The sequence below is a fragment of the Salmo trutta genome, chromosome 4 (genome assembly GCF_901001165.1).
Source record: "Salmo trutta chromosome 4, fSalTru1.1, whole genome shotgun sequence".
NCBI lineage: Eukaryota > Metazoa > Chordata > Actinopteri > Salmoniformes > Salmonidae > Salmo > Salmo trutta.
In genome coordinates, this window is record NC_042960.1 from 67957455 (window position 1) to 67977543 (window position 20089).

Here is a 20089-nt window from a genome sequence, read left to right on the forward strand (position 1 = left end):
GTGTCAGGTGGAAAGCAGACTGAACCAGGTTTTCCTCTAGGATTTTGCCTGTGCTTAGCTCCATTGCATTTATTTTTTATCCTGAAAAACTCCCCAGTCCTTAACAATTACAAGCATACCCATAACATGATGCAGCCACCACTATGCTTGAAAATAGGGAGTGGTACTCAGTAATGTGTTGTATTGGCTTTGCCCCAGACATAACACGTTATATTCAGGACAAAAAGTGAAGTGCTTTGCCACATGTTTTGCATTATTAGTTTAGTGCCTTGTTGCAAACAGGATGCATGTTTTAGAATATTTTTATTCTGTACAGGCTTCCTTCTTTTCACTCTGTCAATTAGATTAGTATTGTGGAGTAACTACAATGTTGTTGATCCATCCTCAGTTTTCTCCTATCACAGCCATTAAACTCTGTAACCGTTTTAAAGTCACCATTGGCCTCATGGTGAAATCCCTGAGCGGTTTCCTTCCTCTCTGGCAACTGAGTTAGGAAGGAGGACTGTCACTTTATAGTGACTGGTTGTATTGATACACCATCCAAAGTTTAATGAATAACTTCATCATACTCAAAGGGATATTCAATGTCAGCTCTAATTATGTTTAGCTTTCTACCAATTAGTATTGGTAGAAAACCTTTCTGGTCTTTGTGGTTGAATCTGTGTTTGAAATTCACTGCTCCACTGAGGGACCTTACAGATAATTGTATGTGTGGGGTACAGCGATGAGGTAGTCATTCAAAAATTATGTTAAACACTATTATTGCACACAGAGTGATTCCATGCAACTTATTATGTGACTAGTTAAGCAAATTTTTACTCCTGAACTTATTTAGGCATGCCATAACAAAGAGATGGAATACTTATTGGCTTTTCATTTTTAATTAATTTGTTAACATTTAGAAAAACATAATTCCACTTTAACATTATGGGGTATTGTGTGTAGGCCAGTGAGAAAATAAATCGCAATTTTAATCAATTTTATTTCAGTCTGTAACACAACTAAATATGTGAAAAGTCAAGGTTGTGATTTACTTTCTGAAGGCATTGTATATGCCCCATGACCTTAGCTACAAAGGTGAGTTTTAGGCCTTAAATAGGATTATATTGAAGCTGTTTATGCAGAAGTTCAAATGAGTCTGTTACATTTGTTTATTTAGTCTTATATTCAACAAATGTATTTTCAGATTGTTATAAATCGGCTTATTTGCATTGTTTAATCCTCACTTGCTAAAATCCACAGTACACGTTACTTTTATTTTGAAATGGGTTCAGAGAGAGAAAACGTGTGTTGAACTGTCATTGGCGAGATGAAATTGAGTTCGTACTGTCATTGGCTGGATTTCCAAACCAGTTCCTGTTTTAATTTTTATAATGGGCCATTAAGTTCTCCTGGCAGCAAGATATTATGTACATTGTGGATTTATTTTTTCAAAATAAGAGTCCTCCTACAAAGACATGTTAAACTTTGGGAATATCGATTTTCTTTTTTACTCTAGTACAGTACAACTGTTTTTCACAGCATTGCAACCACCTTTAAAAAAATAAATGGATAATCTGACATACTTTTATTTGTAATGTTGTGTTATTCATACCAACATTTCTTTGAAAATTTACACCAATACTGGCATGTTGAACGCTATTGTTTAGGCTATATGTAAAGAAATACACTTTTAATAAAATGCAACTATATGTAATTGGAATTACTTAAATTGGTCTTTTGTGCTGGGCAACGGGTTTAATACAGAGTGCTGGTGAGTTCTTACTCCAACTACTATATTCAATGCAGTACAATACACTGCTTATGAAAAAAAAATTCTGTACATGTACCATTCTCTCCATATATTGTAGTATGTCTTAAATGTTCAAGAGGCTGCAGGAACAGACGGATTACCAGGACGTGTACTCAGAGCATGCTCTGACCAACTGGCACTTGTCTTTATTGACATTTTCAACCTCTCCTTGACCCAGTCTGTAATACCTACATGTTTCAAGCAGACCTGTCAGAATGTGGGTGTAGCTGGTGCATGAAGTCAGGTGCAGGAGAGCAGAATGAGCGAGCAACATACTTTACTAAAAATAAAGGCACAAGGTAACAATACACTTGACCAACAATAAACGGTAATCAATTACGCACGGGTGAAAACAGCACCCGTTGAAAACCAGCCATAACGTACCGAATGAACATAGAAACAATCACGCACAACAACATGGGGGAAAAAGAGGGTTAAATACATGAACATGTAATTGGGGAATGAAACCAGGTGTGTAGAAAACAAAGACAAAACAAATGGAAAATGAAAGGTGGATCAGCAATGGCTAGAAGACCGGTGATGTCGACCGCCGAACGCCGCCCGAACAAGGAAAGGGACCGACTTTGGCGGAAGTCGTGACAAGACCACCATAGTCCCTGTGCCTAAGAACGCCAAGGTAACCTGTCTAAATGACTACTGTCCCATAGCACTCACATCTGTAGCCAAAAAATGCTTTGAAAGGCTGGTCATGGCTCACATCAACACCATCATCCCAGAAACCCTAGACCCACTCCAATTCTCATACTGCCCAACACATCCACAGATAACGCAATCTCTATTGCACTCCACACTAACCTTTCCTTTCTGGACAAAAAGAACACCTACGGTAGCCCTGTACCCTAACTCCTAGCCCTGTACCCTAACTCCTAGCCCTGTACCCTAACTCCTAGCCCTGTACCCTAGCCCTGTATCCTAACCCCTACCCTGTACCCTAGCCCCTACACCAGGGATGGGCAACTCCCATCCTCGGGGCCTGATTTGTGTCACACATTTGACCCCAGCTCCATCTAACACACCAATAAATCAACTAATCATGATCTTCAGTTTAGAATTCAACTAGTTTAATCAGCTGTGTTTTGCTAGGGATGGGGGGAAAACTGTGACATCACTCCGGCCCCCAGAGGACTGGAGATGCCCTTCCCTAGGCACTTTAAAGATTCCACATCTTTTAGTAACAAGAGGAAAACTTTTCTATAAGTTGCTGAGTAGAATGTGACACTTAATTCAAGTGACCACACAAAGATACCACTAGGTCTACTATTAACTAATGTAATAATATTGTCAAACATCGTAGCATGGTTTTGTGAGAACTTGTTTTACATTGCGCTACTGTGTCTGTACCTACCAGAGACACTGTGTCTGTACCTACCAGAGACATTGTGTCTGTACCTACCAGAGACACTGTGTCTGTACCTACCAGAGACATTGTGTCTGTACCTACCAGAGACATTGTGTCTGTACCTACCAGAGACACGGTGTCTGTACCTACCAGAGACACTGTGTCTGTACCTACCAGAGACACTGTGTCTGTACCTACCAGAGACATTGTGTCTGTACCTACCAGAGACACTGTGTCTGTACCTACCAGAGACATTGTGTCTGTGCCTACCAGGGGCTTGTTGGTTAGGGGCTTGTAGTAAGCATTTCACTGTAAGGTCTACACCTGTTGTATTCGGCGCATGTGACTAATACAATTTGATTTGATTTTGATTTGAAGTAATGCTCATTTACAGTGCTATGAAGGATACAAATATTCTGGGTAAAAAGGGATTTAGTAAGATATATGATTATATGAAGAGGGCGAGTATTGAGTTAACTAAATATGCAGTGATGTTTAGTTGGGCCAGAAGAACATACTGTTCCAGAGGTGGGACCAAATCACTATTATTGTTCTGGGCAAAATGCCTCCGTAGAGACGTATAAACTGTATTTTATATGGATCACATAAATGTAGGTTTTTGTCAGACAAAACGGGAGAAAATGAAGCAAGTTTTTGCTTTCTAGCTATACAGAATATCTCAATGTGTTTCCATCTCCTCTATCATTCATTCCTTTCTCGAGCGCGCGACGGGCTGTCAACAGTTTAGTGAAATATGTTTCGTTGCGAAAACATGTTACTATCGATGTTTAGGGAACAGATTTCTCTTGGTTTCCTGAATTAAGCACTGGGTAGTTGCAGGAACAAGGTTGGAGAGACCACGGCATACAGAGTACTGGGTAATTGCAGGAACAAGGTTGGAGAGCCCATGGCATACAGAGTACTGGGTAATTGCAGGAACAAGGTTGGAGAGCCCATGGCATACAGAGTTCGGGCGGAATATCACCTGTCGGGGCAGTGAAATAAGTGTTCTCATATTTATTTCTCAGCTTTTCATATTAAACACCGCTCCGCTATAAAACCGAAGTAGCCTACAAAGGCGGATCGGTCGGATTACTTGATGAGAGAACAGCTGTGGAGCCTGGGGCAAGTTTTCCTCGTGACTTTCTCAAATCATCAATATCCTATAGTCACACCATGCAGCCCTTATACGCTTTGATTTTTAAGATATCAAATTTGATTAGTCACACGCGCAGAATACAACAGGTGTAGACTGTACAGTGAAATGCTTACTTATGAGCCCCTAACCAACAATGCAGTTTAAAAAAAATACGATAAGAATAAGAAATTAAAATAACAAGTAATTAAAGAGCAGCAGTAAAATAACAATAGTGAGACGTTTTAAAGGGGGGTACTGGTACAGAGTCAACGTGTGGGGGCACAGAGGAAGAGTTATTAAAGTGACTATGTATAGATGATAACAACAGAGAGTAGCAGCGGTGTAAAAGAGGGGGGGAGGGGGGGGGCACTGCAAATAGTCTGGGTAGCCATTTTATTAGGTGTTCAGGAGTCTTATGGCTTGGGGGTAGAATCTGTCTAGAAGTCTCTTGGACCTAGACTTGGCGCTCCGGTACCGCTTGCCATGCAGTAGCAGAGAGAAAAGTCTTTCACTAGGGTGGCTGGAGTCTTTGACAATTTTTAGGGCCTTCCTCTGACACCGCCTGGTAAAGAGGTCCTGGATGGCAGGAAGCTTGGCCCCAATGATGTACTGGGCCGTTCGCACTATCCTCTGTAGTGCCTTGCGGTCGGAGGCCGAGCAGTTGCCATACCAGGCGGTGATGCAACCAGTCAAGATGCTCTCAATGGTGCAGCTGTAGAACCTTTTGAGGAGCTGAGAACCCATGACAAATCTTTTCAGTCTCCTGAGGGGGAATATGTTTTGTCGTGCCCTCTTCACGACTGTCTTGGTGTGCTTGGACCATGTTAGTTGTTGGTGATGTGGACAACAAGGAACTTGAAGCTCTCAACCTGCTCCACTACAGCCCCATCAATGAGAATTGGGGCGTGCTCGGTCCTTTTTTTCCTGTAGTCCACAATCATCTCCTTTGTCTTGATCACGTTGAGGGATAGGCTGTTATTCTGGCACCACCCGGCCACGTCTCTGACCTCCTCCCTATAGGCTGTCTCGTCGTTATCGGTGATCAGGCCTACCACTGTTGTGTCATCGGCAACTTTAATGATGGCGTTGCTTTCGTGCCTGGCCGTGCAGTCATGAGTGAACAGGGAGTACAGGAGGGGACTGCTTAGCTTATTGATGAGCTTTGAGGGCACTATGGTGTTGAATGCTGAGCTGTAGTAAATGAATAGCATTCTCACATAGGTGTTCCTTTTGTCCAGGTGGGAAAGGGCAGTGTGGAGTGCAATAGAGATTGCATCATCTGTGGATCTGTTGGGGCGGTATGCAAATTGGAGTGGGTTTAGGGTTTCTGGGACAATGGTATTGATGTGAGCCATGACCAGCCTTTCAAAGCACTTCATGGCTACAGACGTGAGTGCTACGGGTCGGTAGTCATTTAGGCAGGTTACCTTAGTGTTCCTGGACACAGGGACAATGGTGGTCTGCTTAAAACATGTTGGTATTACAGACTCGGACAGGGAGAGGTTGAAAATGTCAGTGAAGACACTTGCCAGTTGGTCAGTGCATGCTCGCAGTAAACGTCCTGGTAATCCGTCTGGCCCTGCGGCCTTGTGAATGTTGACCTGTTTAAAGGTCTTACTCACATCGGCTGTTTTCAAATGATCACTTTTACACTCAACATAGTCACTTCATATGCGTACTATCTCCATAACGTGAAAATATCCTTTCTATTTTATTCAGCTAAGTTCAATTATATTCTTCTTACTATAAAATGTAACTGTGTTGTAACTCCTCTATGTAACTCCTCCAGGTCCATGGGTGTGGAGACCAAGCCAAGGCCAATGCGAACTTCAAAAATCTCTAAAACTGGAAACACTTATCTCCCTCACTAGCTTTAAGCACCAGCTGTCAGAGCAGCTCACAGATTACTGCACCTGTACATAGCCCATCTATAATTTAGCCCAAACAACTACCTCTTCCCCTACTGTATTTATTTATTTGCTCCTTTGCACCCCATTATTTCTATTTCTACTTTGCACTTTCTTCCATTGCAAATCTACCATTCCAGTGTTTTAATTGCTATATTGTATTTACTTCGCCACCATGGCCTATTTTTTGCCTTTACCTCCCTTATCTCACCTCATTTGCTCAATTTGTATATAGACTTATTTTTCTACTATATTATTGACTGTATATTTGTTTTACTCCATGTGTAACTCTGTGTTGTTGTATGTGTCAAACTGCTTGTTTTATCTTGGCCAGGTCGCAATTGTAAATGAGAACTTGTTCTCAACTTGCCTACCTGGTTAAATAAAGGTGAAATATTTTTTATAAATGCCAGGATGAGGATCAGTAAAGAAGGGGTTCTGTATGCTGGTAGTGGACACAAGGACAAGTCTGTAGATCCTAACAACAAGGCCTATATACACAGGAAGCTGGACTCCAAACTCAAAGACATGGACAAGTAGAGGAAGACCAAACCCAAAGAGAAGGAAAAGGATTATTGACCTTTTTAAATCCAATAGATAGTTTTATTTAATAGATTACTGCTGAATTATTTCAACCTGTCTGTCGGTATCTTCTATAAGTACAGCATATAAGGGTTCCTTTATAAGTACACAAAGTTTATTATAAACACGCATGGTCAGAAATACACAAGATCCACTAGCTGGTTTGCTACTAAACATTTTCTGACCTTTATCAATGGCTATAATTATAATATGGTTGACTATACATCTTTTGCACACTTGAGTACTGAATAGTGATGGTGATTACAAATGGCTAGCCAGGGGATGGATGGTCATTGGATGGGAGGTGTTTTGGTATTATAATCTGGTCCTGTACCTCTATAGATATAGCCAGGGGACAGATGGTGTTATGGTAGTATAATCTGGTCCTGTACCTCTATAGATATAGTCAGGGGACAGATGGTGTACTGGTAGTATAATCTGGTCCTGTACCTCTATAGATATAGCCAGGGGACAGATGGTGTTATGGTAGTATAATCTGGTCCTGTACCTCTATAGATATAGTCAGGGGACAGATGGTGTTATGGTATTATAATCTGGTCCTGTACCTCTATAGATATAGTCAGGGGACAGATGGTGTTATGGTAGTATAATCTGGTCCTGTACCTCTATAGATATAGTCAGGGGACAGATGGTGTTATGGTAGTATAATCTGGTCCTGTACCTCTATAGATATAGTCAGGGGACAGATGGTGAGGGGACAGATGGTGTTATGGTAGTATAATCTTGTCCTGTACCTCTATATATATAGTCAGGGGACAGATGGTGTTATGGTGTTATAATCTGGTCCTGTACCTCTATAGATATAGTCAGGGGACAGATGGTGTTATGGTAGTATTATCTGGTCCTGTACCTCTATAGATATAGTCAGGGGACAGATGGTGTTATGGTAGTATAATCTGGTCCTGTACCTCTATAGATATAGTCAGGGGACAGAGGGTGTTATGGTAGTTTAATCTGGTCCTGTACCTCTATAGATATAGTCAGGGGACAGATGGTGTTATGGTAGTTTAATCTGGTCCTGTACCTCTATAGATATAGTCAGGGGACAGATGGTGAGGGGACAGATGGTGTTATGGTAGTATAATCTGGTCCAGTACCTCTATAGATATAGCCAGGGGACAGATGGTGTTATGGTAGTTTAATCTGGTCCTGTACCTCTATAGATATAGTCAGGGGACAGATGGTGTTATGGTATTATAATCTGGTCCTGTACCTCTATAGATATAGTCAGGGGACAGATGGTGTTATGGTAGTATAATCTGGTCCTGTACCTCTATAGATATAGCCAGGGGACAGATGGTGTTATGGTAGTATAATCTGGTCCAGTACCTCTATAGATATAGTCAGGGGACAGATGGTGTTATGGTAGTATAATCTGGTCCTGTACCTCTATAGATATAGTCAGGGGACAGATGGTGTTATGGTAGTATAATCTGGTCCTGTACCTCTATAGATATAGTCAGGGGACAGATGGTGTTATGGTAGTTTAATCTGGTCCAGTACCTCTATAGATATAGTCAGGGGACAGATGGTGTTATGGTAGTTTAATCTGGTCCTGTACCTCTATAGATATAGTCAGGGGACAGATGGTGTTATGGTAGTATAATCTGGTCCAGTACCTCTATAGATATAGTCAGGGGACAGATGGTGTTATGGTAGTATAATCTGGTCCTGTACCTCTATAGATATAGTCAGGGGATGGGAGATGTTATGGTAGTTTAATCTGGTCCTGTACCTCTATAGATATAGTCAGGGGACAGATGGTGTTATGGTAGTATAATCTGGTCCAGTACCTCTATAGATATAGTCAGGGGACAGATGGTGAGGGGACAGATGGTGTTATGGTAGTTTAATCTGGTCCTGTACCTCTATAGATATAGTCAGGGGACAGATGGTGTTATGGTAGTATAATCTGGTCCAGTACCTCTATAGATATAGTCAGGGGACAGATGGTGTTATGGTAGTATAATCTGGTCCAGTACCTCTATAGATATAGTCAGGGGACAGATGGTGTTATGGTAGTATAATCTGGTCCAGTACCTCTATAGATATAGTCAGGGGACAGATGGTGTTATGGTAGTATAATCTGGTCCAGTACCTCTATAGATATAGTCAGGGGACAGATGGTGTTATGGTATTATAATCTGGTCCTGTACCTCTATAGATATAGTCAGGGGACAGATGGTGTTATGGTAGTATAATCTGGTCCTGTACCTCTATAGATATAGTCAGGGGACAGATGGTGTTATGGTAGTATAATCTGGTCCTGTACCTCTATAGATATAGCCAGGGGACAGATGGTGTTATGGTAGTATAATCTGGTCCTGTACCTCTATAGATATAGTCAGGGGACAGATGGTGTTATGGTAGTATAATCTGGTCCTGTACCTCTATAGATATAGTCAGGGGACAGATGGTGTTTTGGTATTATAATCTGGTCCAGTACCTCTATAGATATAGTCAGGGGACAGATGGTGTTATGGTAGTATAATCTGGTCCAGTACCTCTATAGATATAGCGAGGGGACAGATGGTGTTATGGTAGTTTAATCTGGTCCTGTACCTCTATAGATATAGTCAGGGGACAGATGGTGTTATGGTAGTATAATCTGGTCCTGTACCTCTATAGATATAGTCAGGGGACAGATGGTGTTATGGTAGTATAATCTGGTCCTGTACCTCTATAGATATAGTCAGGGGACAGATGGTGTTATGGTAGTATAATCTGGTCCTGTACCTCTATAGATATAGTCAGGGGATGGGAGATGTTATGGTAGTTTAATCTGGTCCTGTACCTCTATAGATATAGTCAGGGGACAGATGGTGTTATGGTAGTATAATCTGGTCCAGTACCTCTATAGATATAGTCAGGGGACAGATGGTGTTATGGTAGTATAATCTGGTCCAGTACCTCTATAGATATAGCCAGGGGACAGATGGTGTTATGGTAGTATAATCTGGTCCAGTACCTCTATAGATATAGTCAGGGGACAGATGGTGTTATGGTAGTATAATCTGGTCCAGTACCTTTATAGATATAGTCAGGGGACAGATGGTGTTATGGTAGTATAATCTGGTCCAGTACCTCTATAGATATAGTCAGGGGACAGATGGTGTTATGGTAGTATAATCTGGTCCTGTACCTCTATAGATATAGTCAGGGGACAGATGGTGTTATGGTAGTATAATCTGGTCCTGTACCTCTATAGATATAGTCAGGGGACAGATGGTGTTATGGTAGTATAATCTGGTCCTGTACCTCTATAGATATAGTCAGGGGACAGATGGTGTTATGGTAGTATAATCTGGTCCTGTACCTCTATAGATATAGTCAGGGGATGGGAGATGTTATGGTAGTTTAATCTGGTCCTGAACCTCTATAGATATAGTCAGGGGACAGATGGTGTTATGGTAGTATAATCTGGTCCAGTACCTCTATAGATATAGTCAGGGGACAGATGGTGTTATGGTAGTATAATCTGGTCCTGTACCTCTATAGATATAGTCAGGGGACAGATGGTGTTATGGTAGTATAATCTGGTTCTGTACCTCTATAGATATAGTCAGGGGACAGATGGTGTTATGGTAGTTTAATCTGGTCCAGTACCTCTATAGATATAGTCAGGGGACAGATGGTGTTATGGTAGTTTAATCTGGTCCTGTACCTCTATAGATATAGTCAGGGGACAGATGGTGTTATGGTAGTATAATCTGGTCCTGTACCTCTATAGATATAGTCAGGGGACAGATGGTGTTATGGTATTATAATCTGGTCCTGTACCTCTAGAGATATAGTCAGGGGACAGATGGTGTTATGGTAGTATAATCTGGTCCTGTACCTCTATAGATATAGTCAGGGGACAGATGGTGTTATGGTAGTTTAATCTGGTCCAGTACCTCTATAGATATAGTCAGGGGACAGATGGTGAGGGGATGGGAGGTGTTTCCCTCCTCATACATCCCAGGAGCAAAATAAGGAAAGATCCTCTCAGTGAACTTCTCTTTGAACATGTGTATCACCGTTGAGTCTACTGCGTTCAGAAACAGCACCTTCCCTCGGTCGTAGTCCAGCTCTATAGTGATTCTCCACGGCTTCCTCTCTCTCTTCACCTCCAGGCGCGTCCGCGGGGACGTCTGGGCCCAGTACGACTCCCCGTTACACAACCCGATTACCCAGAATCCCTCAGCAGGGTTGAGAAAGATGGTGGACTTGCGTTTGATGGACTCTCGGGCGACTCCGATGTACCAGTCTCTGCTCTGGCCCACCTCTACGGTCCAGCTGTGTCTTCCGGAGGTGAATCCTGTAGCTCCCAGGACAGAGATGCGGCTAGTAAGGCGCTCGGGGTTGTCTGGCAGGAGCTTCTTTCTGCTGTACCTCACCCTGCTGAACTCCTCAGAGAAGCTGAGGTTGGACTGGGCTGTGTTGGGGTCCAGGGTTATGGGGACTGGAAGGAGGAGAAACATCTATTACTACAGAGTATGATAATTGGTATAGCAGAAGGTGTGTGTTAATTGGTAGAGCAGAAGTTGTGTGTTAATTGGTAGAGCAGAAGAAGTGTGTTAATTGGTAGAGCAGAAGGTGTGTGTTAATTGGTAGAGCAGAAGGTGTGTGTTAATTGGTATAGCAGAAGGTGTGTGTTAATTGGTAGAGCAGAAGGTAGGTATGTGTTAATTGGTAGAGCAGAAGGAGTGTGTTAATTGGTAGAGCAGAAGGTGTGTTAATTGGTAGAGCAGAAGGAGTGTGTTAATTGGTAGAGCAGAAGGTGTGTGTTAATTGGTAGAGCAGAAGGTATGTGTTAATTGGTATAGCAGAAGGAGTGTGTTAATTGGTAGAGCAGCATACAGATATCTTCATTTAATTTCTTGACAATGGGAATCCAAAAACATGTTTTGAATGTCTGACTGACTGACTGAATGTCTGACTGACTGAATGTTTGACTGACTGACTGACTGACTGAATGTCTGACTGTCTGTTTGACTGAATGTTTGACTGAATGTCTGACTGACTGTTTGACTGACTGACTGACTGAATGTCTGACTGACTGACTGACTGAATGTCTGACTGACTGTTTGACTGAATGTCTGACTGACTGAATGTCTGACTGAATGTCTGACTGACTGTTTGACTGAATGTCTGACTGACTGACTGACTGAATGTCTGACTGAATGTCTGACTGAACGTCTGACTGAACGTCTGACTGAATGTTTGACTGACTGTTTGACTGACTGACTGACTGAATGTCCGACTGACTGACTGACTGAATGTCTGACTGACTGTTTGACTGAATGTCTGACTGACTGACTGAATGTCTGACTGACTGACTGAATGTCTGACTGACTGACTGAATGTCTGACTGAATGTTAGACTGGCTGACTGTTTGACTGAATGTTTGACTGAATGTCTGACTGAATGTTTGACTGAATGTCTGACTGACTGACTAAATGTCTGACTGAATGTCTGACTGAATGTCTGACTGAATGTCTGACTGAATGTCTGACTGACTGTTTGACTGAATTTCAGACTGACTGTTTGACTGAATGTCTGACTGAATGTCTGACTGACTGTTTGACTGAATGTCTGACTGACTGTTTGACTGAATTTCAGACTGACTGTTTGACTGAATGTCTGACTGACTGTTTGACTGAATGTCTGACTGAATGTCTGACTGACTGACTGAATGTTTGACTGACTGACTGACTGAATGTTTGACTGACTGTCTGACTGAATGTTTGACTGACTGAATGTTTGACTGATGTCTGATGACTGTCTGACTGACTGACTGACTGAATGTTTGACTGACTGAATGTCTGACTGAATGTCTGACTGAATGTTTGACTGCACCACTGAGCTCTGTATCAACAGGTTGCACAAACATGCATTTTGTTATGTATAAGGACACTTCTCTACCTCATCAAAATGGTAGTCTGTGGCATGGAAGATCTGGTTCTGGATACCAAAACTATCTAATGCTTTTTGGAATTTGCACGAATAGCTGTGAAAAGAAACGTGTAGCCAATACTCACCCCATTGGACAATGTCTGCCATCTTCTTCCAGATTCCAAACTTGAGTGATTGCAGATGTTTGGCAGCGTCTATGAGGATTCCTCTGATACACTCTGGCTCTCTCAGGGGACCTTTGGTCCTGAAACACGATGGATTTATCATCAATAAGGTTTGAATTAAACAGAATGTAAACAATTGTTGGCTTTATTTAGTAATAGTTGTTAGCAGTAGGTAAGGGATACCTAGTCCGTTGTTCAACTGAAATGTGTCTTCCCACATTTAACCCAACGCCTCTGAATCAGAGAGGTGCGGGGTGCTGCCATAATCGACATGCACGTCTTTGGTGCCCGGGGAACAGTGGGTTAACTGCCTTGCTCAGGGGCAGAATGACAGATTTTTATGTTGTCAGCTCAGGGATTCGATTCAGCAACCTTCCGGTTACTGGCCCAACGCTTTATCCACTAGGCTACATAATAGGTAGTAGTAGTAGGTAGTAATACCTGTACACCGGACGTGCTACCTTGTCCCGGACATTCTGTTTTTGACCCTCTCTCTCTCTCTCTACTGCACCTGCTGTCTCGACCTCTGAATGCTGGGCAATGAAAAGCCAACTGACATTTACTCCTGAGGTACTGACGTGTTGCACCCTCTACAACCACTGTGATTCTTATTTCACCCTGCGGGTCATCTGTGAATGTTTGAGCATCTTGAAGAACAATCTAGCCTTAATGGGCATGTACTTTTATAATCTCCACCCGGCACAGTCAGAAGAGGACTGGCCACCCCTCAGAGCCTAGTTCCTCTCTAGGTTTCTTCCTAGGTTCCTGCCTTCTAGGATAGTTTTTCCTAGCCACTGTGCTTCTACATCTGCATTGCTTGCTGTTTGGGGTTTCTGTATAGCACTTTGTGACATCTGCTGATGTAAGAAGGGATTAATAAATACATTTGATTGATTGAATGATTGATAGTAATAGTAGGTAGTAATAATAGGTAGTAATAGTAGGCAGTAATAGTAGGTAGTACTGGTAGGTACAAATAGTAGGTAGTAGTATTAGTAATATTAGGAAGTAATAGGAGGTAGCAATAGTAGTTAGTAATGGTAGGTAGTAATAGTAGGTAGTAATAGTAGGTAGTAATAGTAGTTAGTAATAGTAGGTAGTAATAGTAGGTAGTACTGGTAGGTAGAAATAGTAGGTAGTAGTATTAGTAATATTAGGTAGTAATATTAGGTAGTAATAGTAGGTAGTAATGGTAGGTAGTAATAGTAGGTAGTACTAGTAGGTAATAATAGTAGTAATATGAGTTAGTGATAGTAGTACAATGAGTTATTCATAAAAGGTAGTAATAGTATTTGATTATAGTAGGTAGTAATTGTAATTAGTAATATTATGTAGTATTAGTAGTAATATTAGTTAGTAAAAGTAGTAACATGAGTTATTAATAGTAGGTAGTATTAGCATGTGGTTATAGTAGGTAGTAATAGTATTATATAGTAATAGTAGGCAGTTATAGTGGTCATAGAAGGTAGTAATAATAAGTAGTACTAGTAGTAATAGTTGTTTGTAATAGTAGGTAGTAATACTAGGTAGTAATAGCAGTAATAGGAGGTTAAAATAGTAGGTATTACTAGTAGGCAGTACTAGTAGGTATTAGTAGCAGGTATCAGTAGTAGTAATAGTAGGTAGTAATAGTAGTAATGGAAGGTAACAAACAGTAGTAATAGTACGTAGTAATAGTACATAGTAATAGTAGTAATAGTAGTAATAGTATGTAGTAATAGTATGTAGTAATAGTACGAATAAATAGTAGGTAGCAATAGTAGCAGTAATAGGTAATAATAGTAGTAAATAGTAAGTAGGAATGGTAGTAATACTATGTAATAATAGAAGGAAGTAATAGTAAGTAGTAATATTGGTAGTAATAATAGTAATAGTACTTAGTAATAGTAGGTAGTAATTGTAGTTAGTAATAGTAGGTGGTAATAATAATTAGAAATAGTAGGTAGTGGTAGTAGGTAGTAATATTAGGTAGCAATAGTAGAGTGTAGTCATAGTAGCAGTAGGTAGTACTAGTAGTAGTAGGTAGTAACAGGATGTAGTAATAGTAGGTAGTAATAATAAGAAGTAATAGTACTAGTAGTATGTGGTTATAGTAGGTAGTAATAGTAGGTTGTAGTAATATGTAGTATTGGTAAGTAGTAATAGTAATAATAGTGTCTTGTAATAGTAAATAATAGTAGGTAATAATAAACGGTCGTAATAGTAGTTAGTACTAGTAGGTAGTAATGATAGGCATTAGTAGTAGTAATATTAGGTGTTAATAGTAGGTAGTAATAGTAGGTGGTAGTAGTAGTAGAAGTAGTAATAGTAGGTAGTAGTAGTAGTGGTAGTAATAGGTGGTAGTAGTAGTAGTAGTAGTAATATTAGGTAGTTGTAGTAATAGTAGGTCGAAGTAGTAGTACTAATAGCAGGCAGTAGTATTAGTATTAATACTAGCTAATATTAGTAGTTATAGTAGGTAGTAGCAGTAGTAGTATTAGTAGTAATATGACATAGTAATAGCAGGTTGTAGTATTAGGTAGTAATAATAAGTGGTGCTAGTAGTAATGGTAGGCAGTAATGGTAGTAATGGTAATTGGTAATAGTAGTAATTGTAAGTAGTAGTAGTAGGTAGTAGGTGTAGTAATATGTAGTAATGGTAAGTAGTAATAGGTGTAATAGTAGTATTAGTATATTGTAATAGTAGCTTGTAATAGTAGTAATAGTTGTAATAGTAGTTAATAATAGTAGGTAGTCATAGTAGGTCGTAATAGTAGTTAGTACTAGTAGGTAGTAATAGTATGTAGTAATATTAGGCAGTAATAGTAGTATGAAGTAATGGTAGGTAGTATTAATAACAGGTAGTAATAGTATTAATAGTAAGTGGTAATAATAGTAATTGTAGGTAGTAGTAGTAGGTAGTTAGTAGTAGTAGTAATAGTAATATTAGGAAGTAATAATATGTAGTAATATTAGGCAGTAATAGTAGTATGAAGAAATAGCAGGTAGTATTAATAACAAGTAGTTACAGTAGGTAGTAATAGTAGTAATGGTAAGTAGTAATAGTAGTAATAGTAACTTGTAATAGTAGTTAATAACAGTAGGTAATAATAAAAGGTTGTACTAGTAGGTAGTAATAGTAGAAATAGTAGGCCGCAATAGTAGTTAGTACTACTAGGTAGTAGTAATAGGTTGTAGTTGTAGTAAAATTAGGTTTTAAAAATAGAAAGTAATAGTTGTAATAGTAGGCAATAATAGTAGTAAAAGTAGGTAGTACTTGTAGGTAATAATAGTAGTCATTGATAGTAGTAATAGTAGTTAGTAAAAGTAGTAATAGTTCGTAATAATAGTAGTAATAGTAGGAAGTACTAGTAGGTAGTAATAGTAGTTGGTAATAGTAGTAATAGTAGGCAATAATATTAATAATTGAAGCTAGCACTAGTAGGTAGTAATAGTAGTAATAATAGGTAGTAATAGTAGTTAGTAATAGTAGTAATGGTAGATCATAATAGTATAAATATTAGTTAGTAATAGCAGTAATAGTAGTAATAATAAGCAATAATAGTAGTAATAGTAGGTCATAATAGTATGAATATTAGTTAGTAATAGTATGTAATAATAGTAGTTAGTAATAGTAGTAATAGTAGGTTGTAATATTAGTTAGTAATAGTAGTAATAGTAGGCAATAATAGTGGTAATAGTAGGTAGTACTAGTAGTTAGTACTAGTAGTAATAGTATTAATAGTAGTTACTAATAGTGGGTCATAATAGTATTAATATTAGTTACTAATAGTAGGTCGTAATATTTGTTAGTAATAGTAGTAATAGTAGGGAATAATAGTAGTAATAGTAGGCAGTGCTAGTAGTTAGTAATAATAGTAATAGTTGGTAGTAATAGTAGTTAGTAGTAGTAGTAATAGTAGGCAATAATAATATTAGGTTGTACTATTATATTATAATAGTGGTAATAGTAGTTAGTAATAGTAGGTCATAATAGTAGTAATATTAGTTAGTGATAGTATGTAGTAATAGTAGTTAGTAATAGTAGGTAGTACTAGTCGTTCATAATAGTAGTAATAGTAGGTAGTACTAGTAGTTCATAATAGTAGTAATAGTAGGTAGTAATATTAGTTCGGAGTAGTTGTAATAGTATGCAATAATAGTAGGTAGTACTAGTAGTTAGTAATAGTAGTTAGTAATGGTAGTAATAGTAGTAAGTAATAGTAGTAATAGTAGGTAATAATAGTAATTTTAGTTAGTAATAATAGGTAGTAATAGTAGTAATAGTATGTAGTAGTAGTAGTAATGGAATGTAGTAGTAGTAATATTAGTTAGTAATAGTAGGTAGTAATACTAGCTAATAATAGTAGAAATAGTAAGGCGTAATAGCAGTAGTAGTAGTAGTAGTAATATGACATATTAGTTAGTAATAGTAGGTAGTAATAGTAGGTTGTAATAGCAGGTAGTAATAGTAGTATTAGTACTTTTAGGTAGTAATAGTAGGTGGTAATGCCAGCTAGTAATAGTAGGGCGTAATAGTAGGAAGTAGCACTAGTAGTAGTAGTAATATCAGGTAGTAATAGCAGGTAGTAGTTTTAGGTAGTAATAATAAGTGGTGCTAGTAGTAATGGTAGGTAGTAGTAGTAGGTAGTAGGTAGTAGTAGTAGTGGTAGTAATAGTAGGTAGTCATAGTATGTTGTAATATTATGCAGTAATGGTAGTATGAAGTAATAGTTGGTGTGAGTAGTAATTGGTAATAGTAGTACATTTTTTACATTTGACATTTTAGTCATTTAGCAGATGCTCTTATCCAGAGCGACTTACTGTAGTGAATGCAGACATTTCATTTCATTTCATACATTTTTTTCCCCGTACTGGTAGTAATTGTAGGTAGTAGCAGTAGTAGTAGGTAATAGGTAGTAATAGTACCAGTAGGTAGTAAATGTATATAGTAATATTAGGTAGTAATAGTAGTATGAAGTAATAGCAGATATTATTAATAACACTTTGCAATAGTAGGTAGTAATAGTAGTAATAGTAGTAATGGTAGGTAGTAATAGTAGTAATAGTAGGTAGTAATTGTAGTAATAGTAGGTAGTAATAGTAGTAATAGTAGGTAGTAATAGTATGTAGCAATAGCAGTAATGGTATGTAGCAATAGTAGTAATGTTATGTAGTAATAGTAGTAATGTTATGTAGTAATAGTAGGTGGTAATAGTAGTGCTAGTAGGTATTTATATTAAGTAGCAATGATAAGTAGTAATCGTTGGTAGTAATAATTATAGTTAGTAGTTAGTACTAGTAGGTTGTAATATTAGATAGTAATAGTAGGTCGTAGTAGTAGGTAGTAATATAATGTAGTAGTAGTAGTAGTAGGTGGTAATAGTATGTAGTGATAGTAGCCAGTAGTAGTAGTATGTAGTAATAGAAGGTAGCAATAGTAGAAATAGTATGTAGCAATAGTAGTAATGGTAAGTAGTAATAGTAGGTAGTAATAGTATTCATATAAGGTAGTAATAGTAGTTAGTAATAGTAGGTAGTAATAGTAGTCATATAAGGTAGTAATAGTAAGTGGTAATAGTAGGTAACACTAGTTGGTAATAATAGTAGGTAATGATAGGTGGTAAAAGTAGATAGTAATCGTAGGTAATACTATTAGTACTAGTATGTAGTAGTAGTAGTAATATTAGTTAGAAATAGTAGGTAGTAGTAGTAGAAATAGTATATAGTAGTTGTAGTATGTAGCAGTAGTAGTAATATTAGTTATTAGTTAGTAATAGTAGGTAGTAATAGTAGGTTGTAATAGCAGGTAGTAATAGTAGTATTAGTACTTTTAGGTAGTAATAGTAGGTGGTAATGCCAGCTAGTAATAGTAGGGCGTAATAGTAGGAAGTAGCACTAGTAGTAGTAGTAATATCAGGTAGTAATAGCAGGTTGTAGTATTAGGTAGTAATAATAAGTGGTGCTAGTAGTAATGGTAGGCAGTAATAGTAGTAATTGTAGGTAGTAGTGGTAGGTGGTAGTAATAGTAGGTAGTAGTAGTAGTGGTGGTAATAGTAATAGTAGGTAGTAATAGTATGTAGTAATATTAGGCAGTAACGGTAGTATGAAGTAATAGTAGGTAGTGTTAAAAACAGGTATTAATATTAGGTAGTAATAGCAGTAAAAGTAGGTAGTAATAGTAGGTAGTAGTAATATGTAGTAATGGTAAGTGGTAATAGTAGTAATTATAGGTAGTAGTAGTAGGTTATTAGTAGTAGTAGTAATAGTAATATTAGGTAGTAATAATATGTAGTAATATTAGGCAGTAAAAGTAGTATGAAGAATTAGCAGGTATTATTAATAACAAGTAGTTACAGTAGGTAGTAATAGTATGTAGTAGTAATAGGTAGTAATGGTAAGTAGTAATAGTAGGTAGTATTAAAAGCAGGTAGTAATATTAGGTAGTACTAGCAGTAAAAGTAGGTAGTAATAGTAGGTAGTAGTAATATGTAGTAATAGTAAGTAGTAATAGTTGTAATAATAGTAATAGTAACTTGTAATAGTAGTTAATAATAGTAGGTAATAATAAAATGTGGTAATAGCAGGTGGTAATTGTAGGTAGTAATAGTAGGTACAAATATTACAAATAGTAGGCCGTAATTGTAGTTAGTACTAGTAAGTAGTAATAATAGGTAGTAGTTGTAGTAATATTAGGTTTTAATAGTAGGTAGTAGTAGTAGTAGTAGCAGTAGAAGTAGTAATAGTAGTTAGTAGTAGTAGGGAGTAGTAGTAGGTAATAATAGTAGGTTTTTATAGTAGGCAGTAATTATGGGTTGTAATAGTAGTAATAGTAGGTAGTACTAGTAGATAGTAGTAGTAGTAGTAGTAGTAGTAGGTGGTGCTAGTAAGTAGTACTAGTAGTAATAGTAGGTTGTAATAGTAGGCAGTAATAGTGGGTTGTAATAGTGGGTTGTAATAGTAGGTAGTACTAGTAGGTAGTACTAGTAGTAATAGTAGGTAATAATAGTAGGTTGTAATAGTAGGTTTTACTACTAGGTAGTAGTAGCAGTAGGTAGCAATAGTAGTAATAGTAGGTAGTAGTAGCAGTAGGTATTACTAGTAGTAGGTAGTAATAGTAGTAATACTAGGTAGTAGTAGCAGTAGGTATTACTAGTAGTAGGTAGTAATAGTAGGTAATGCTAGTAGTAGGTAGTAATAGTAGTAATACTAGGTAATGCTAGTAGGTAATGATAGTAGGTAGTAATA

At 38.1% G+C, this 20089-nt stretch overlaps 1 protein-coding gene and 1 long non-coding RNA gene across 5 annotated transcripts in view; both read right to left on the bottom strand.

Moving 5' to 3' along the window:
* Nucleotides 1-6769: 6769 nt before the first annotated feature.
* On the bottom strand, nucleotides 6770-10572 carry LOC115192952 (uncharacterized). 4 transcript variants are annotated; one of them, XR_003878026.1, is made up of 4 exons: nucleotides 9595-10163; nucleotides 7651-9304; nucleotides 7346-7461; nucleotides 6770-7113 (listed from the first exon to the last, which is right to left on the bottom strand). It is a non-coding gene; the product is annotated as an uncharacterized LOC115192952 (long non-coding RNA). The 4 variants fall into 4 exon arrangements; XR_003878027.1 differs by lacking the exon at nucleotides 6770-7113 and adding an exon at nucleotides 10465-10572 and having other exon boundaries at nucleotides 7327-7461; nucleotides 9595-10116; XR_003878025.1 differs by lacking the exon at nucleotides 6770-7113 and adding an exon at nucleotides 10175-10334 and having other exon boundaries at nucleotides 7327-7461; nucleotides 9595-10116.
* Nucleotides 10573-10619: 47 nt separating this feature from the next.
* The window catches only part of LOC115192945 (nuclear factor 7, brain), a 14167-nt gene continuing 4697 nt past the window's right edge, over nucleotides 10620-20089 (bottom strand). Inside the window, exons 5-6 of the mRNA XM_029751912.1 lie at nucleotides 12824-12942; nucleotides 10620-11244 (exon numbers count right to left, since the gene is read on the bottom strand). Coding sequence (XP_029607772.1) covers nucleotides 10670-11244; nucleotides 12824-12942 — 694 coding nt within the window. The 3' untranslated portion in view covers nucleotides 10620-10669. The remainder of the gene's footprint in view (nucleotides 11245-12823; nucleotides 12943-20089) is intronic.